General features: G+C 42.6%; 1 protein-coding gene across 3 annotated transcripts in view; it reads right to left on the bottom strand.

The window, feature by feature from the left end:
* The window catches only part of STAB2 (stabilin 2), a 168,386-nt gene that overhangs the window by 58,258 nt on the left and 91,794 nt on the right, over nt 1–18,334 (bottom strand). For all 3 annotated transcript variants that reach the window (XR_007717704.1, XM_050748449.1, XM_050748450.1), the window contains exons 29-38: nt 16,823–16,959; nt 16,264–16,378; nt 14,014–14,091; nt 11,229–11,327; nt 11,033–11,140; nt 7,679–7,810; nt 4,669–4,797; nt 3,351–3,407; nt 2,230–2,325; nt 977–1,172 (exon numbers count right to left, since the gene is read on the bottom strand). Coding sequence is in view for 2 of the 3 variants with exons in the window: in XM_050748449.1 (XP_050604406.1) it covers nt 977–1,172; nt 2,230–2,325; nt 3,351–3,407; nt 4,669–4,797; nt 7,679–7,810; nt 11,033–11,140; nt 11,229–11,327; nt 14,014–14,091; nt 16,264–16,378; nt 16,823–16,959 (1,147 nt within the window). In the remaining variant the exon portion in view is untranslated. The remainder of the gene's footprint in view (nt 1–976; nt 1,173–2,229; nt 2,326–3,350; nt 3,408–4,668; nt 4,798–7,678; nt 7,811–11,032; nt 11,141–11,228; nt 11,328–14,013; nt 14,092–16,263; nt 16,379–16,822; nt 16,960–18,334) is intronic.

The raw sequence follows: 18,334 nt of genomic DNA, 5'->3' as shown, positions 1-18,334 counted from the left end.
AAAATGTATTCAGCTTTGGCAGTTTGCTGAACCCCATGAGGGTCATCTACAAATCCCATTTGAGGAACTCATGCACAAATGCAAGCAGATAATTACTCCAAATAACATAAGAAAAAATCAACACTGTAATTCAAAGTAAATATTATAAGGCCCAATTATAATGATTCAATTGTACATTAATTGTCTCTGGCTTAGACCAGCTGAGGAGAAAACAGTGATAGCCAATTTAAATGTATGGTTTTTAATATCAGGTAGAATAATGCTTTGTTAGGAAACCCATCCTCCTGAGTCAACCCTCTCACAGCTGTGTGTTCCTGGATACAAGGAAATCTGGATGTGAGAATACAGATGACTTGGCTCAAACAGATAGCCGTTTTTGCAAAAACTACTTAAGGCATGTGTCTTGCTGCTGGTGAAACAATAGAGTGATCCTCAGGTAAAGAACAGTATGATCTAAAAGCAACCTTTGGAGTCAAGAAAGGTGTACATTCAATTCTCAGTTCTGCATCTCATCAGGTGTAGCCTTGGGGGACGTCATTCAACCTCTTTGCCTTAATACCCTCATCTGTAAAATGGGCATAGCAATACTCAAGTACCTAAGGTTCCTGTGTGGATTAAATGAATAACATGTGCAAATCTGTTTTTCAAACGATCAAGCAATGTCCACAACGGAAAGTCTAGCTGTGATGATTAGTGTGCATAGGCAAATATAAAAACGCATTTGGGCTGGAATGTCAATGAGTAAATTGGAAGTGAGTTGGCAGGTCCACGTTAGTGACTGAAAATGTTTGGGAACACTGCAAATGCAAATGACAATACAGATGCTCTTATGATTCACAGTGATAGTAGCAGGTAGGATTCCAGCCCACCTGGGGAGACAGGCCAGTTAGAGAGCACGTGTGGGATCACTCTTTCCCCACACATTCCTGGTTGGTTTCAGCAGCCCAGGAGCCTGTGTGGAGGGGACGGTGCTCACCTTGGTCACAGTGGGTGCCGTACTTGCCCTCGGTGCAGGTCTCGCAGGCTGTGCCACTGAAGCCCTCCTCACACTCACACACACCTGTGCCGTTCACTCCATCCAAACAGATGCCGTTACCAAAGCAGACATTCTGGGCATTCCCTGGGCAGGGCAGGCACTGGGGACCAAAGAAGCCAGCACAGCATTCTCTCGTCTGAAACAGAAGGACAAAGCCTGACGATACACTTCTATCCTCTGGTTTTGTCCAGCCTCAGTGTAGAAATCCTGCCGTGGGGGACTTAACGTGCACCTGTTTCTTTGACCTCACATGGAATGGGTGAGGGATGGGGGCAGGACCCTCTGGGGACTGAGTGAGGCTTGGCAATTTCTAGGGGTGCTAGGAACAGGACAAAGGCTCCACCGAGGAGGTAGGAAAGAGGGAAAGGAAAAAGGCATGTCAGAGAAGAGGATGAAGAAAAAAGAGAGGAGGAGGGGCAGCAGAAGAAACTCAAGAATAATGCCTGTGATGCTGGAGAGTGGGAGGACAAGGGGCCTTCTCCAACCCAGACCTGGGCCTCTTCACATCGATGTTATTTCATCTACTACCTACTCAAGGTGAGGAGGCCTCTGCAGGTGAGGCTTTTGGCATTTTACAAACCAATCTTTTGCAGTTCAGGGAAGCCCTGTAGGATGTCTGTTTGGGTTTTCCTTGCCTTTATTCTTGAGTGCATTAAAACACAAAATCTCCCCCACCCCTATGCTCTGCAGCCTAAGGGCCAGATCACCCCACCTCTGCCCAGCTAGGCAGAGGTTATGTCTAGTTCTCTGGGAAAGGAGCAGGACAGGAAGTTATCATGACTTTTCCTGCAGATTCCAAAGGCACCCCTAGAGGTACTTAGCCTTGGGGTCCTCTTTTCTAAATGACCATGTGCACCTTATCTTCACTTTGTGAGTGGACACTTTCTCTGTCTCTTTTGCTTACAAGCATGCTCACAGAGCTACCCTGTTGTGAGAAGAAGGTGGTCCCATTAGCCTCTCGGACTCTGTTTTTTTCATCATGCAACTGAATATGGCAGCTTTTACCCATTTTCTGGATTACAGGGCTGTTCTGAGCTTTACTGCTATCACTACTACATTGAATGACAATGATAATGCAGGTAACAAGAAGAGATGACAAAGTGTACATGCACAGGGATTTTGAAAAGGATACCATATGATGGATTTTCCCAATGGTGCTGCAGTAGTTAGGATGATTCAATTATTGTACTCACAATGACAGTTCTCACACATTTTAGCTGGCACCCAATAAACAGGGTTCGTCTTCCCATGAAATAGGAGGTATAGATGCATCTCCTCTTCTCATTACTCTGTGAAATATTAGTGACTACGTCAGCTCCTAAGTTAGGAAAAAGTTTTCCAATCTCTGAAAGCAAGTGGTTGGGTGATGCATTGCTGTCTCTCTGACTATAGGGTCATGGAAAGGGAAGGTGGTGGCTTGTTGGTACTGCTTCTTGAGCAAGAAAACACAAAAACACAATGGTGGTTGCTGGAATGCCAGGTGGCAAAATCCAGTAATTATACTTTAAAGTAGTACTCCACGAAAAGAACATTTCTTTAGCACACCAACTCAAGTTTGCAAGAATTGTAGAGCAAACCAGGTAAAAATGTCCTTCCAGCACTGTACATTGATTAAACTGAACTTTGGTTTCTATTGATTTATATTCTGCTTTGGCCCAGGAAAGGATTACGGCTGTGTACAAAGATTATAACATACAAGATTAAATTAAACCTCAAATGAGAACATCTGTATGGTTGTTATAGATTAAAATTCATCATAAATTTATTAAAAATTTATTGTATATTTTGTAAAAACTATTATGCTGTTGAAGGTACATGAGTATTCTTTGTAATGTAATCAGAAGTATCTTTTACAATAAATAGCAACAAGAAACTTGGATTGTCTACTTCCCCCATATCTGCCATCTGTTTCTTTGAGGAAGTTAGTTGCAACTTCGACTATAAAAGGAAATCAGGCAGGTGGAATATATCCAGGCTGGATATGGTTTTGGATATGGAATCTCTCTTCTCTGATAAGATTTCTTGCTGCTGTCCTCAACTGGCTACTGGGATATGAAAGACATAGAACATAAAAAATGTCTTTCTGTCCTGTCTGTTGATTCATATGAACCCATTTATGTTTATTAAATTTTGCCTTGGTCCAAAAAAATAGATGTAGGATTTTACAAAGATGCATATAATATAATGAGGTAAAATGTAATTCAAATTAAGTGAAGGAATGAGGGAAGTGCAAAATCATAATCTTGAGGTTCATTTTCTAACTGGGACTCCTGGGATCTGGAAACTATTTTATCAAAACAGACAAAATACTTACTAGAGGTCTAGTTCCGAATGGGCAGATCAGCTCTGAGGAGCATGTCCTACATCTTCCCTTGGTAAAACACAAAAGCAATCAATGTAATTAACTTTAGTGCAAAATGAAGCTGCACGTCCACAACTTGGAACGGAAGGTTTTTGAATTAAAAATCAAGGAAGGTTATCTGGTCAGCCTTTTTAAGGTTCTTGGAGACAAACACTTCAATTCCTTTGGGTCTTGCACATTTGCATCCCTTTTCTCCACAATACTCTTCTGACTCTGCTAACTCTTTAAAGTGTGACATTATCTAAGTCCAAATTCTTTTAACAATAACTTTTATTAAAAACCAACTATTAAGTGAATCGGGCCAGATTCAGAAACTGAAAGGTACTGTACCCAGTGCCCCGCTTTGGAGCACATGGCTCAGATGAGGGCTTCAGCGTGGAGATGCCCCACAGAGATAATGCATGCTATTACAAAACAAAGAGTAAAAGTTCACAATGAGAGAAACCCTCAAGCTCAACCTGTTCCTAAAACAGGACGTGGTCAGCGTGTCTAGTTCTGAACCTTACACCTACCAGAGAGGATAAGGTGGTTGTTCAGAGTTCCACCTCTGAGCCAGGCTGCCTACACCTAAAGCCCTTCTCTGCCACTTGCTAGTGTATGAACCTGCATGTATTAACCCCTCTGGCTCATTTTTCCCATCTGTAAAATGGGGATAGTAATAGTACCGACTTGGTAGGGTGTTGTGAGGATTAGACAGGTTAATGCATGTAAAATGTTTAGAGCAGTGCCTGGCATATAACAAGTGTCCAATCAATGTCAGTGGTTATAATTATTGTTGAAAAGTCCTACATAGCCCCATGAATTGGCGTGAAAAGCCTCCATTATCATAATTCCATAATACACTGAAATCATTCATTTTATTTTCTCTTCTGGTACAGCAGGCTTGGCCCATAACTGCCATAGGTGCACCATGGTTCGTATCCTGTGCCTGTGCTAGATATGGCACAAATTCCCTTTGAAAAAAGCCATAGTCCAGAATCCTGCCCAACACAGCACACCATCCCCCTACCATCCCCCCACACACCTGGCAGCCTTTCCCAGGCACACAAGGTACAACCTCTTGCACAGGCCCACTGAGGGCAGGGGTCATATATTATGTATCTTTGTAGAATCACAGCCTGGTATGCTCCTTGGCACATCAAAGGTGCTCACTCAGTGGTTTATGGACTGAACTGATACACCTCAATAGAAAAGCCATATGCTCCAAAAATTATAAAAAACAAGCCAATATTCTTTAGTTTCATCATCGGCCCTGGCCCATAGAACTTACTCGTATGATAGTAGTGTCATTATTATCACATCTGTTCTTCTGAATTTCCAGAACTTTTCCCAAGCCATGGATCACTCCCTTATCAGTGGCTACATTGGTGTAGTTTATTGGAGCCTCATTTACATAGAGCTGTGAACAACAGGGTTAAATGTCACTTTTTACGACATTTGAAGAGATATGGGGAAGATAGGAACTGGAGGTTAGCAACAGGACAATAGCCTAGGAGATAGTACAATGTTCACCTGGAGATATTATAATAGTCCACCTGTATTGGAAAGAGCTCTGACCTAGGAGGGGAGGTCTGAATAACAGCCCTGGTGCCGTCTAGCTGTGTGACCTTAGGCCAATTGCTTTCCTTATCTGAACTTTAATTTTCTCTTTTGTAAAAGGAAGAAGTTGTTCTACATAATTTCTAAGGTATCTTCCATCATGCAAATTAATTGGCTTATGTGTGTTTGAAACATGCCACCCACAATCATGATGTTAGTGCCCACTGGCAAGGCGGCTCTACAGACATGCTCAGTTGTGCTGTAGACCAGTGGTTCAGGAGGTGGTAGCGCCTTCCATAACCAAGAATCGAAGAATGCAATTGTTCCTTTCAGTACGTTTCCACTTCATGGTTAATGTGCAAACAACCCTCAGAAAGGCTAATGATGGTTATACAAGAATAAAAATAATTTTTTAAAAGGGTATGTTTACATCTGTCCTTGTTTAGTGTGTCCATAAGCATCCAAGGCATTAGAAGTCTGTATCTAAATCAAATTCAACTTTGAGTTGTAATTTGTTCTGATTTCTTTTTTTTTTTTTTTAGGGAAGAACACTCTAATGAGTAATCAATGAAAAACAAATGAAGCCATGGATTCATTCATTAATATAACACATATATAACTGGAAGCAAATCATTCTTTGAAAAATTGAAGTGGTGTGTGTGTGTGTAGCAGGGCTGAAGCTGGGAGTGGGAAAACTCAAGTTAGGATCCAATAATGGTTTATAATTCATAAATTCATATATTATGATCCCAGAAATCCATGTTGCAGCAATACTAAAATGACCCTAAGTGCTTAATTCGAACTTCCACTGAATGTTAAAGTCCCTTACGATTTACTTGCAGTCAAATGAGCTTCCATGTGGCTGTTGGGATAAGCCTGGCTGAACTCCACAGAGGTGTTCCAAGGTCTGTGTACACTGGGAAAATTAAGAGGAAACCTGACTTCATCTCAAATGGCGACTGTAATAAATTTCCAGAATTCAAAGATGTTGAGCTATTTTTAAATACCAAAAATAGAAGAACATTTGATATTGTAACACTGTTGATTTGGCATTTAAAAAGGTCCAAATTATTTCCATTTTGAGGTATATCCAGAGAATTATGGCTCATATTAAAATTTTGACTTGACGGTGTCTACTCATTTAGAAAGCATTTCTTTACACTTCCACTGTCATAAGAGAAAGTAAATTACTATCAATAAAAGCCTCCATTGTATGAATAATTCTTTCTCTAGATAAAAGAATTTCTGCACACATGGAAAATGAACACTGCACCTCTAAAATTGATTCAGTTACCTTCATTGGACATTAATCTCTACATGATGAAATAAAAGGTGACAAATACATACAGAAGCAAAAATGAAAGTTCTCTATCAATACCATAATTATCAATCCTGGAAAAATAAAAAGTATATTTAAAAGGGCCTCTTCCAAGTTACTGCACAATAGGTAGACTTATCTGTAGAAGTCTGAGAAAAATATTTGAAGTTAGATTATTCTTTAATCAATGAAGAACTGAAAGACTTTTTCCCCCTAAGTAGATAAAAACCATTTTACCTGAAAATTTACTTGTTATTCAGTAATGACATCACTGAAGAAATTGTTTTTAAAATTATACTTTTTAGAAAGGTTCAAATATTATTGCTTAAAAAGTCCTGTGATTAAACCTTCATTTCAATATACTGTTTAGTGTCTCGTTTTTTTCTTGTGAGAATTTACATTAGAATTATGAGTTTCTTACTGAATTTTCAAACTGATCTTTTTACTTGATCTTTGAAGTATATGAGAATTTTATAATTGAAATATATTAAATATTTAGCCTCATGAATTCTTTTCTATGAATTGTAAACATGTTTAAATATTTAGGTATCATGTGAGCTCAACACTGGAATACCAGTGTGGTGGTCGGTTAGTCCTAGGACTGCAATCTATCTCTATGGTTATACAATGATAATAATGTTAATACACTTGGCTGCTGGCTCCTGTGTATGTCACAGGGCTCCTTATGCCCTGGAGCCCACACCACTTCCTGGGAGTTAGGTTGATCTCCCAGGTTCCCTTCCATCCTAGACACTGCTTGGGGACCATCTGTTGGGTTTGTTGTACCAGCGCTGAAGGACGCCTATGACTGCAGATTCAATGCCACAATTTGTAAGGCTACACTGATCATCTGAAGGCTGGCAACTGGGCAGGAGAGTGGGAGCTTGACAGCCTGGTTTAGGCTTTACTTTATAGTGAAACACAGACAACTGTCTTGTGTTGGTAAGGCTTAGGAAGCACCGGTGAGATGATTCCAATATGGAAGTTGATATGGTTTGACTGTGTCCACACCCAAATCTCATCTTGAATTCCTACATGTTGTGGGAGGGACCTGGTGGGAGATAATTTAATCATGGGGGCAGGTCTTTCTCATGCTGTTCTTGTGATAGTGAATAAGATCTGATGGTTTCATAAGGGGGAGTTTCCTGTACAAGCTGTCTTTTTGCCTGCTGCCATCCATGAAAAATGTGACTTGTGCCTCCTTGCCTTCCATTATGATTGTGAGGCCTCCCCAGCCACGTGGAACTGTGAGTCTGTTAAACCTCTTTTTCTTTCCAGTCTTGGCTATGTCTTTATCAGCAGTGTGAAAACAGACTAATACAGAAGTGATGAAGGATGACAGGAGCCAAGACATTCATTCCTCATACTCTCCCTGATGTAATTCTTGATGGCATTGCTGGGGTTTTACATAAAAGGATCGCACCTGGTTGTTGTGGCGAAAGAAGCCAAGGAAATAGGAGAAACCCAGCATGGTCTTGCGATGCATGCCATTGTGCAGGTCATTCTTCAGGAGTTTCTCCTCCAGGACCACGTGATACCGGAGGACGTCCTCTTTCTGGATCACACACAGAATTGAAAGTCAGTCAAGAGATCAGCTTGATAGTTACCCAACTTCTCCCATGTCCAAGTGGAAGTTTTGACAGAGGCATCAAGACACCATCGAGATTCAATATGAAAGTGAGTTGTGAAACAGATGGCTTCAGAGAACTTGCAAATTTTCCAGATAGGACAGTCAAGAACTCATTAGAGGATTCCAAAACCCAGACTGAAGATATGAGAGCTGGGGGTAGATTTTAAAGGTGATAATTCTCTGGGCAGAACTGCTGAGAAGACAGAGTCCCCACACCCCAGCCTGCCTTTCACCTCTGGGGCATGAGAGGAGCTTCACTAGGATGCTTTAAGGACCTTGAATTGTGTCTCCTGGAAACAGAGTGGCCCGTTGGATGGGGTCTGACCCAGGCAGGGACTGCTGGTGAGCTGCCCCTTGGTGGAGTGAGGAGAGTTGTTGCTGCGTGGGACAGATTTGCACTTGCCTAGTTGGCTTGGGACAAGAATGTAGGTGTTTGCTGTGGTTCAGATGTGGGGAGTGTCTGAGAGCGCCGATGGCAGCCCGGATGGGCAGGCTCCCCAGGGGCACAGCTAGGGGTAGGCTCTGTGGTTTTAGGGTTCTTCCTTTCCTCTTCCATCCCTCTTAACCTTCTTACTCTCTTGATGTCTCTTCCCAACCACCAACACCTTTCTTACCCCTCTACTTCAAACCTAGTGAAACCAAAATGGACTTTAATGAGATCAGAAAGGGAAGAGAAGCATTCTGTGGGGAAGGAGAGAAGGTTCCTAAGTGATTGCCTGTCAGCTCCAAATCCACCTCCTACACTCTGCTTGATGAGGCTGGGGCTGAGACTGTCCCCCACATTTCTCCTTTGCAAGGGGCTCCCTATTAAGGTCTGCCAATGAGAAGCTCTAGACAGTCGGAGGACTGGAGGGGGAAAGAGGGACTCACTCCTTCCTGTTCTCTCTCTGTTCCTATTGGCATCACCCAGCCTCACTTCTCTTCCCTGCAGTGGCACCTGAATCTGGTTGGCAGTTTCCTGTCACTCGCAGAGCCAGCTTAATCCTGCCCTCTCCACTCATAAGACACCAGTCAGGCAATGCCTGCTCCTGGAGGTCTGGGTCTCGAACCCACAGAGACCCTCCCCACTCATCCAAGATCAAAGACACCAGCACCAGCTCAGTAGTGACCCCTTCTCAGAGGTCTCTAGGTTTATACATTTCAGTAATTCCAACCTCGTCCCATTGTTCTCCTAGCTTTAGGGGTCATAAGTGAATCCTGTGATTGTTACCACTGTGATATTTCTCTCTCGCTTTAACCTTTCAATTATATTTATACAACTTTATATCCAAGAAACAATTCATTCTATCAAATTCTGTTTATGTAATTGGTATGTTTTCCATCTCCTGTGGACCCTGACTGATTCAAGAACCAAGACCTTTTCTGCACAAAGCTCTGCTGTGGAGCAGGGAGGGAAAAGAACTAATTTTAAATCCAATTAAAACTGTTAATTATTGTAAGGAATTGGATTCTTTATTTTTACTTAGCTGAGACTGAGTTTGTGATTTAACGTACGTTTGTCACCAAAGTGATTATAGGACTTTTTGGGAAGGCAGAGAGGCTATGGGACTGTCTGAAGTTTCATTCTGGGGCAGAAAAAGAATATTTCTCACTGAAGAGGTTGAAAGAAATGGGTTGGGCTAGAGGGCAGGGAAAAGACAAGGTAGATGATTTCCAATTCCATCCCAGGAGTTCAACGTGCCTGTTACAGGAGTTCAGGACACTCTCCCTGCCTTCAGGGTTTATAATCTAGTTGAAGAGCTAAGACTTGCTTCCTTGAGGCGACAGTTCATCCTATTGGGGATATACAATAAATGCTGAAAGGGGCTACACATGGCATGAATTCAGAGGCAGGAGAGAGCAGCTACACCTCGGGTGGCCAGGGCCAGCTTCCCTGAGGAGGTGGGACTGGCCATGATGAAAGGATAGGGAGAATTTAGGAGGTGGTGAGGAAGAACAGCAGCCTTCCTTATTTCCTTATTAAATAAGAAAAAATCCCTGTTTTCTGAAAATTCAAACACTGTTTTCAGTCCATCAATCATGTGTCATTTCACTTTTCCATCAAAACCTTCTCATCCATATCCACATACTTAATACAGCCTCATGCAGAGACTCTCCCATATACAATCCTCCCCCGTAGCAGAGCTGCTGTGTGTTTCACGTATACCCCTGGAATTACGCACTTGAGCTCACAGGTACAAGCATGCAGGTGTCCCAAGAAGCTGAAAGAATCCTCATGATCACCCTCTCCTCCCCCATCCCTGGCCCTTCCCTGGTCCCAGTGGCTAAAACAGCAGCAGCAGGGACCTAGAAGGGTGGATTATCTCTTTCTTCCTCCTCTCCTCCCCTTCTCTATCTTCCCTGATTCCTAACATCTAGGGGTAAACAGTCAAAGTTTGTCAAAGGATTTTGTGAATTAATTCAAAAGCTTCAATCATGCCACGATCTGACTTAAAACTCTTGTGTGGATCCTGTTTCTTACAGGACTAAGTCCAAATGACCTCTCTAGGTATTTAAGACTTCCATAAGCTGATAATAATTTATCTGATATTCAGTAGTGACTCCAGAATTTTTATACAGGAAGGGCCCAGGGCCACTCCACCCCCACCACACATGAGAGGACATGTTTGAAGCTGGATTTGCATAGCAAGCACACAGTTTTCACTTCCATGTTTATATTTAGGGGCTGATGATGTTAATAAGATGGGGGTGGTACTGAAAGCCCTGAGAAGCCGCCCCTCAGCCCAGTCTTGTCTCCCACTACTGCTCTGGATAAACCATGTGGTTTCTCCATGTGCTTTTATCACTCGGGCTAGAACCAGAGTGACGATTCTATAGATAGTTCCTAAATAGGCCAAGCACCTGTGGGCTTGGGCGGCCTTTGTTCGTATTTACATACACACGGCAACACCACACCCTCAATGCACCACATCTGCATCCTTGTGTATACAGGCTCAAGTGTGCAATTCCAGGGGCATGAGTGTAGCATCCAGCAGCTCTGACCTGGGGGATGTTTGTGTATGAGACAGTCTCTGCATCAGTCTACATCAAGTATATGGCTATGGACAAGGATGAAGGAGTGAAATGGCACACAACTAATGAATTGCAAACATTGAGTGTTTGAATTTTCACAAAATAATTTTCCTAGTTATAGTTCTTGACACCTACTAGAGACGGGACTTTCTTCTCCCTGATGTAATTCGCGATGGCATCGTTGTTCGGAGCAAACACTGTGTAGGCATCGGCAGCCTCAATTGCATTCGCCAGATTATATTGCTGCGATGGAAAGAGACAAGAGCGCGTAAGGGATTCCTGTTCTTGGGTAACCTAAGCATGGCAGTCAGGCAGAGAATGTGGTACTTGCAATGATGTAGCCCCGGAAGATGGAATAGTCAGGCATCTGTTCCAGCCGCATGAGCAGGTTTGGTAAGGAGCCAGTTAGACGTCTTTGTGGGACCAGCACCTGAAAAAAGAAACCCCAGAATCCTGTCAGCATGTGTTGGTGGACCTACTGCTTTTTGATACATATGAGAGGCTAATGCCATTAACCTCTTTAGGCAGTTAAATGGATTGACATTGACAACCTTTTGAAGATTACCCACAGAATAAAAATATTCCAGGATACAGCATGACAAGGCTGGAGGAGAGCTGGAGATGTTATTCATTCAATTTTATGCCTTACCCTTAAACCTCCTTGATTAGAGAAAAGTTCATCTTGCACAAAAGACTTTCAGCTTCTCCTAAGCAATTAATTCCAGCTTGCATTAATCTACCTTGTCAGAGAAGATCTGAGACCAAATTGAACTGAAGTGCAGCAAGTTGCAGCTAATATCTAATCCATTCTTCTTTGGTTGTTACTCTTGTGTTTATTCTTTAGGTTCTTCATTTATTCTCCCTGAAGTTCTCAAATCTACTGCAACCCAGTAGCCTGAATCTGGCTTGTAAAAATGTTTTGTTTGGCTTGTGCTGTGTAATAATAGGGCATTTTTACATACAAATTTAGATTGCTGACTTTAAAAAAAAAAAAAAAATCAGTCTGCATTTCTGCAGACACACAGCTGCAGAGAGTAGCAGCAGCCACTTTCATTATAGGCTCCACCACTCCCTAATGTCTTCTACTTGGGACATTCCCCTTACTCATTTTGTTATCCATCTGATCTATCCGGGCATTTGAGTTTGCAAGCTCTGCATAATTAACCTTCTGGCCATGATCATTGTTTTCACCTTTGCATTCTACCTAGAACTTTGTCAGATTGAAGAATTCAACACTGGAATGTTGTTCTACTCTAATCAGTCTTTTTCCAACATTTGCTTGCCTACTACAGGCCAGGCAGTGGGTACATAAGTGTGACTGACGCCTGGATTCTGCCCTAAATGAGCTCACAGCATATTACAGTAGAAAGTCCAATCCAGCCTGCCGCTTGTATTTAAAAATAAAATTTAATTGGAATACGACTATGCAAATTTGTTTACATATTGTCTAAGTCTGTCTTTGCACTACCACGGCAGAGCTGAACAGCTATGACAGGGACCATGTGACCTGCAAAGCCTAATAATTGCTATCTGGCTTTTTCCAGAAACATTGTACCAACCCCTGTGTTGGAGGAAGACAGATACATTTCTGTGTTGTTGGAGCTGAAGGGGGAGGAGGGGCTTAAGGTGATTAGATGGGATTTGGCAGATTCAAGAGCTATGAGGAGAAGGCCTGATAGAACTTGATGGTTCTATGTCTACGTCACATAACAACAGGCAATGATGAGGGCCACTGAAAATCAAGAAAGATACTCCTTTCCCTAGGAGTTTGCAACCCCAAACAGGGGTGCACAGCATGGGGAGTGAAATGGGCTGGGATTTAGCTATACCCTCCACTCTGGCCAGGCACCTTTATGCAGGGCACAATGGTGGCCCTGACAAAGATGCCCTCGATGCCAACTGACAGAGAAGGAGATCCTTAGGGAGCGCCTGTAGCTCAGAGGCTACGCAGATAACTGAATCAATTAACAGCCATCTTGTACTTTTTTTTTTTTTTTTTTTTTTTAAGTAGAGATGGGGCTTCACCATGTTGGCCAGGATGGTCTCAATCTCTTGACCTCGTGATCTGCCCGCCTTGGCCTCTCAAAGTGCTGGGATTACAGGCGTGAGCCACCGTGCCCGGCCGACAAAAATTTTAATTAAAACACAATTTTTTTTTTTTCTGATCTTCCACCTTACAAAAATTCCCAATGTATCCTAAATTCCAACTTGCAACTTTCATTTTAAATGAAGATCCTAATATGGTAACTGAAAGTTGCAGGGTAGCTTACAACCCCATTTATCAATATTCTTTTCTTCCTATGTCATACCTTTGTTTAACTGGGTAGAAGAAAATAAAAATGTCACCATGCTTTTTATATTCTTTTCCATTTTTTCCCTAGGGCCTTCCCTACCTCATCTTTTTAGGATGCAATAATACAAATAGGAGAGTGGAAAAGTGATACGTAATCACATGCCTCTCCTCCAGCTCTTGGTTACGTCCCATCTGGTTGCACAGACTTCACGGTGCCAGGGGGCTTAAGCTCAAGTGCCTTTTTTTTTGAGAAAGAGTCTCACTCTGTTGCCCAGGCTGGAGTGCAGTGGCTTGAACACAGCTCATTGCAGTCTTGACCTCCTGGGCTCAAGTGATCCTCCCACCTCAGCCTCCCTAGTAGCTGGGACCACACAGGTGCACGCCCCCTTTTTTTTTTCTTTTAATGGTAGAGAGAGGATCTCATTTTGTTGCCCAGACTGGTCTTGAACTCCTGGGCTCAAGCAATCCTCCTATCTCAGTCTCCCAACATGCTAGGATTATAGGCATGAGCCACAGCACCTGGCCTCAAGTGTCTTTTGAGATGTTTCCATAAACAAGAAAGATAATATGTGTGACCACACTTGATAAAGGGCCCGTTGCAGAATACAGGTTGGGTAAATGGAAACTGAGTCTCATTGAATCAATAGAGTCTCTAAATGGTTTTAAAATAACAGTTATGAGGCATAGTACCAGTTACTTTCATATAAGGCTAAGGATTTTTCTATTTTCTAAAAAAAAAAAAAAAAAAAAAAATTGCTGTATAGGAAGATAAATAGCCAAGCGAAAAGAGATGCTGCATGCACAGGAGAATGGCATCTTGTACCTTGTTGATGATGTGGATCACTCCGTTTGTGGCTGCATTGTCCCCATCGACAATGGAGGCCCCCTCAATTGTGATATTCTGTAAATGCAAACCACAGTGGGAAGGTGAGTCTTTATAGAGCACACCCTGGGGTTGAGATGATCTCTGGGGTTGCTGCTTTTTGAGCAGCAGTGACCTTCATACTTTCAGGCCATGACCCACAGTAAGAAATACCTTTAACTCGTTGTCCCATAGGTCTCTTTCTGAGAGAGAGAGAGAGAGTACTTTCTCCTATGTGGGAGGTACTCTGATCATCTAGTCTATTCTACTCTATGCTACTTCATTTACAAAAGTGCCGTCTGAGGCTCATTAAAGTTACCCAGTGGTTTGACCCTAGACACAGAGTTGTGGGTTGAGCTGTGTCCTCCCTGCCCCCACAATCTGTATGCTGAAGTCCTAACCCCTAGTACCTCAGATGGTGACCTTATTTACAGACAGGGTCTTCACAGAGATGATCAAGTTAAAGTGAGGTCCTTAGGGTGGACCCTAATTCAATCTGACTGGTGTGCTCACAAGCAGCAGGAATTTGTACAGAGACAGCTACACTCAGAGACAGAGATGTGAACATGAAGATGCCATCTACAACCCAAGAAGAGAGGCCAAAGACAGCCCCTTCCCTCACAGCCTTAGAAGGAACCAATCCTGGATCTTGGACTTCTGGCCTCCAGAACTGTGAGAAAATAAATGTGAGTTGTTTAAGCCTCCCAGTCTGTGCTACTTTGTTATGGTAGAGTTGGCAAAACTAATACAGATAGTAATTGACTTTCCTGATCAGAATCCAACTACTTTTGAAGACTATGAATTGCATAAGGAATGGGGCAAAGTAAAACACAACCCACCCACCAATCCAGCCAGCCACCAATCAACACCAACTGGGCTCTACTCTTTCTGGTTTCCTCCCCTCTTCTCCTCGGTTGAAATCCCTGCTGGGAATCCTGGTCTTGTCTCACCCTGAGCAACTCCCAAGTCACATCTGCAGAGGACCTGAAGAAAACCCTCCTGACAGGAGATATTTATGTAGGACATAGGAATTTACTCATTACAAATGTGTCTTTAATGGTTAGCCCCTCTAGGTCAGGGGCCTTGATTGATTTACCTCTGAATCTGGAGGGCCTGGGATATGCCTGCCCAGATGGGTATTAATTAATGCTTGCTAAGAGAATCAATGATTTAAAACACCAATAAATTAGCATGACTGTAGGAATCACCTTACAATGCATTTGTATATCAAAACATCATATCGTACACTTCAAATATATACAATTTTAATTAAAAACCTGATGGAAAATAACTTCAATGTCACCAGAATTACAACATATTAAAAAGCCACAGACCACTGTTTTCTGCTTTCTAAAAGAAAATATCTGATGAGCCACATATATGTAGGTATTACTAGGCATAGATCTTTTTCACAGTGCTCACACTGATGAGTGGGAGGGTAGAAATGTTTTAGGGCGATAATTCTCAAACATCTTTGACTGTGGCCCATGGTTCATGGATGTAGCAGTTCTCACTTTGCAGTGGAATCTTCATTCTCATCTTGTGCAATTTACAGAAAGAGCTCTGAAACACCGCCTGTGCAGCAGGGCGGCCAGACTCCCTCACAGAATTCTGAATCTGAGTCTCTGACATACTGTAGAAAGTGCCACATGATACACTTCTCTGGGGCTGGGCTCTTCCTTGGGCACTGCCCTATCTCCAGCACCTAGATCTGTGCCTGGTACATAGTAGTAGGTAATCAATAGTTGTTGATGGACTGACTCTAACTTAATATAAAATTTCATTTTTCTAATAAAGATTCAATTCTATGAAGATTGAGTATATACAGATTCAACTCTATAAAGATTCACTTTCATTTCTCTATATAGAGTCAATTGCTAATAACCAGGTCCTAATCAACTATACGTCAAAAGAAAAATTGTGGAATTGCACATCCTTTACCCTTTCTGGGTCAGTCTGTGGTCTGTTGTGAGACTTGTGGCCAATCAGTGGGCAGAAGGCCACATTTTAGAGGATCACTGCTATAGGGTAACGTGTGTGTGTATTGATATATGATGATAATTATTGCAGCTGGGTGATGCCCACACGAGGGATTCTGTTCTCTGTAGTTTTGTGCATGTTTGGAAGTTCCCATACCATGAAAATTTAAAAAGTACAATATAAACAAAGTTGTTATGTTTCAAGTAAACAGACAAATTCCAGAGCTCTTACCCCATCCACCTTTGCCAAGTGAAGGAAGTTGCCCTGCAAAGATGTTGCCAACATGTCAGAAGAAGACAGGGTCTGCAGATCTGCCACTCTGTATGTGCCTAGTAGTATATGGTATCTGAAACAACAGTCCACAAAGGCTATAATTCAATATAAATGCATGGGGCTGTATCATTGAGTAGTTAATAGGCTCTGGAGTCAGATTGCCATAGTCCAAATTCAAGTTCCCCCTGCAGTTATCAGCCTTGGCTTGAGTTGGTTACTTAAACACGCTGTGCCTTGGTTTCCACATCTGTAAAGTGGCAATCATTACAATATCTATCATAGGGTTGTTGAGAGAATTAACTGGGTTATATGTAAAGCAGTAGAACAGTGCTTGGCAGAGTTGGCTGTCAGCAATTGTTGACTATTACTATCCTGGGGTGGGAGGAAAGGGGAATCCTAGAACATGTTCAGCTCCACGAATTTGAAGGACCATGTGGTTTGCCTACATTGAACTTCAAAGACATGTTTACACAAATGCCATTCAGATACAGTGTAAAATAAAATAAGTAACACCTACTTTATTAGGGCTGGAATATTGCTCTGTGACAACCAGAAGCTTTTCTCATCCTGGTCCATGTCCTTAGTAGCTTGTTGGGAAGGCACGAGGACAGTGAGGTTTGAGGTGGCTGACAGCGTGAGTTGTAGAGAAGCATTCTGAACCACAGAAGGAAAATAAAGTGACCTGCTTATGTTAGGGGACAAACAGGGCTGACTGAATTGCTTGGAAGAGATGACAATTTCCCATAAGAGACTGGAAGGGTCCTAGGGTCTCGTTTCCCAAATCCACCCCACCCACTGGCTGATGTCTCATTTTCCCTTGTGAGACTCATTTTTTTTAATTCAATGTATGAGTTCTTATCAAAGCAAATCTGCCCAATCAGGTCACACTTTCAGTCATTGTAAGTCTTTTACTCTTTAGTCTAAATGAAGAGCCAAGAAAAAGCCTTGCTAGGTTCTTGTGAGTATGTGTGTATATGTGTGCATGCAGAGAACCTCGAGCATTTTTTTTTTTTTTTTTTTTTTTTTTTTGGAGATGGAGTCTCTGTCTGCCAGGCTGTAGTGCAGTGGCATGATCTTGGCTCACTGCAACCTCCACCTTCCAGGTTCAAGCAATTCTCCTATCTCTGCCTCCTGAGTACCTGAAATTACAGGCACATGCCACCATGCCTGGCTAATTTTTATACTTTTAGTAGAGACGGGGTTTTACGATGTTGGCCAAGCTGGTCTCAAACTCCTAACCTCAGCTGATCCACCCGCCTCGGCCTCCCAAAGTGCTGGGATTACAGGCGTGAGCCACTGTGCCCAGCCACCTTGAGCATTCTTGGACGCTTTGGAGTAAGGATGGTGGGGAGATTGCAGGAACGGTTTCAGCATGGGAGAAACTAGAGGGCTGAAATGAAACCTTACATAAATTTCATTCTTGCCTAGAGAGTCAGTTTTTGGTAGAAGCAGTGGCATGTTTAACAACTGGATCTCTAGGAAAAAAAGAGAGGAAAAAAAAAAAGACCTGGCTTGTAGTATTTACTGATTTCTATGGTGTAAATACTCCCACACCAGGACTGATTTCAAGATACCAAAATAACTGCACAAAAAGCGGCGTTAGGAAGAATGTGCACAATCAGTTCTTGTGAGCTAGTGTGAACAGGGTCCAGCACACTACTGGGCCAGCTCATGCTTTGAGGTAAGACCAGGAATGACGAGTCTATGTGAAAGTCAGCATGCCCAAGAGAGCACGCTCGGTCTCTTCTCTTACCTATGCTGAGATGGGGGCGGGGTTCAGAGAGGTGCCATACGGAAGCAACAGGAAGCTGTTCTGGACTGGGTGCTGACCAGACATGGACCATTTGACATGTGTCTATTTGAAGGTGATAAACCATTTGTTGCAATGGCTGGCTGGGCTGGCCACCCTGGTCCATTCAGCCAAAGAGGACAGAGATTGAGACAATGGCGTAGCGTGGGGATTGGATTCTTTATTATTGTACTTCTCAGGGGTAAGGGAAAAGCTTTTCTTGGCATTTTGAGCTGAGAG

The sequence above is a fragment of the Macaca thibetana genome, chromosome 11, assembly GCF_024542745.1.
Source record: "Macaca thibetana thibetana isolate TM-01 chromosome 11, ASM2454274v1, whole genome shotgun sequence".
Classification (NCBI taxonomy): domain Eukaryota; kingdom Metazoa; phylum Chordata; class Mammalia; order Primates; family Cercopithecidae; genus Macaca; species Macaca thibetana.
Note: the sequence above shows the minus strand (reverse complement) of the source record. Positions and strands in the feature narration are given on the sequence as shown.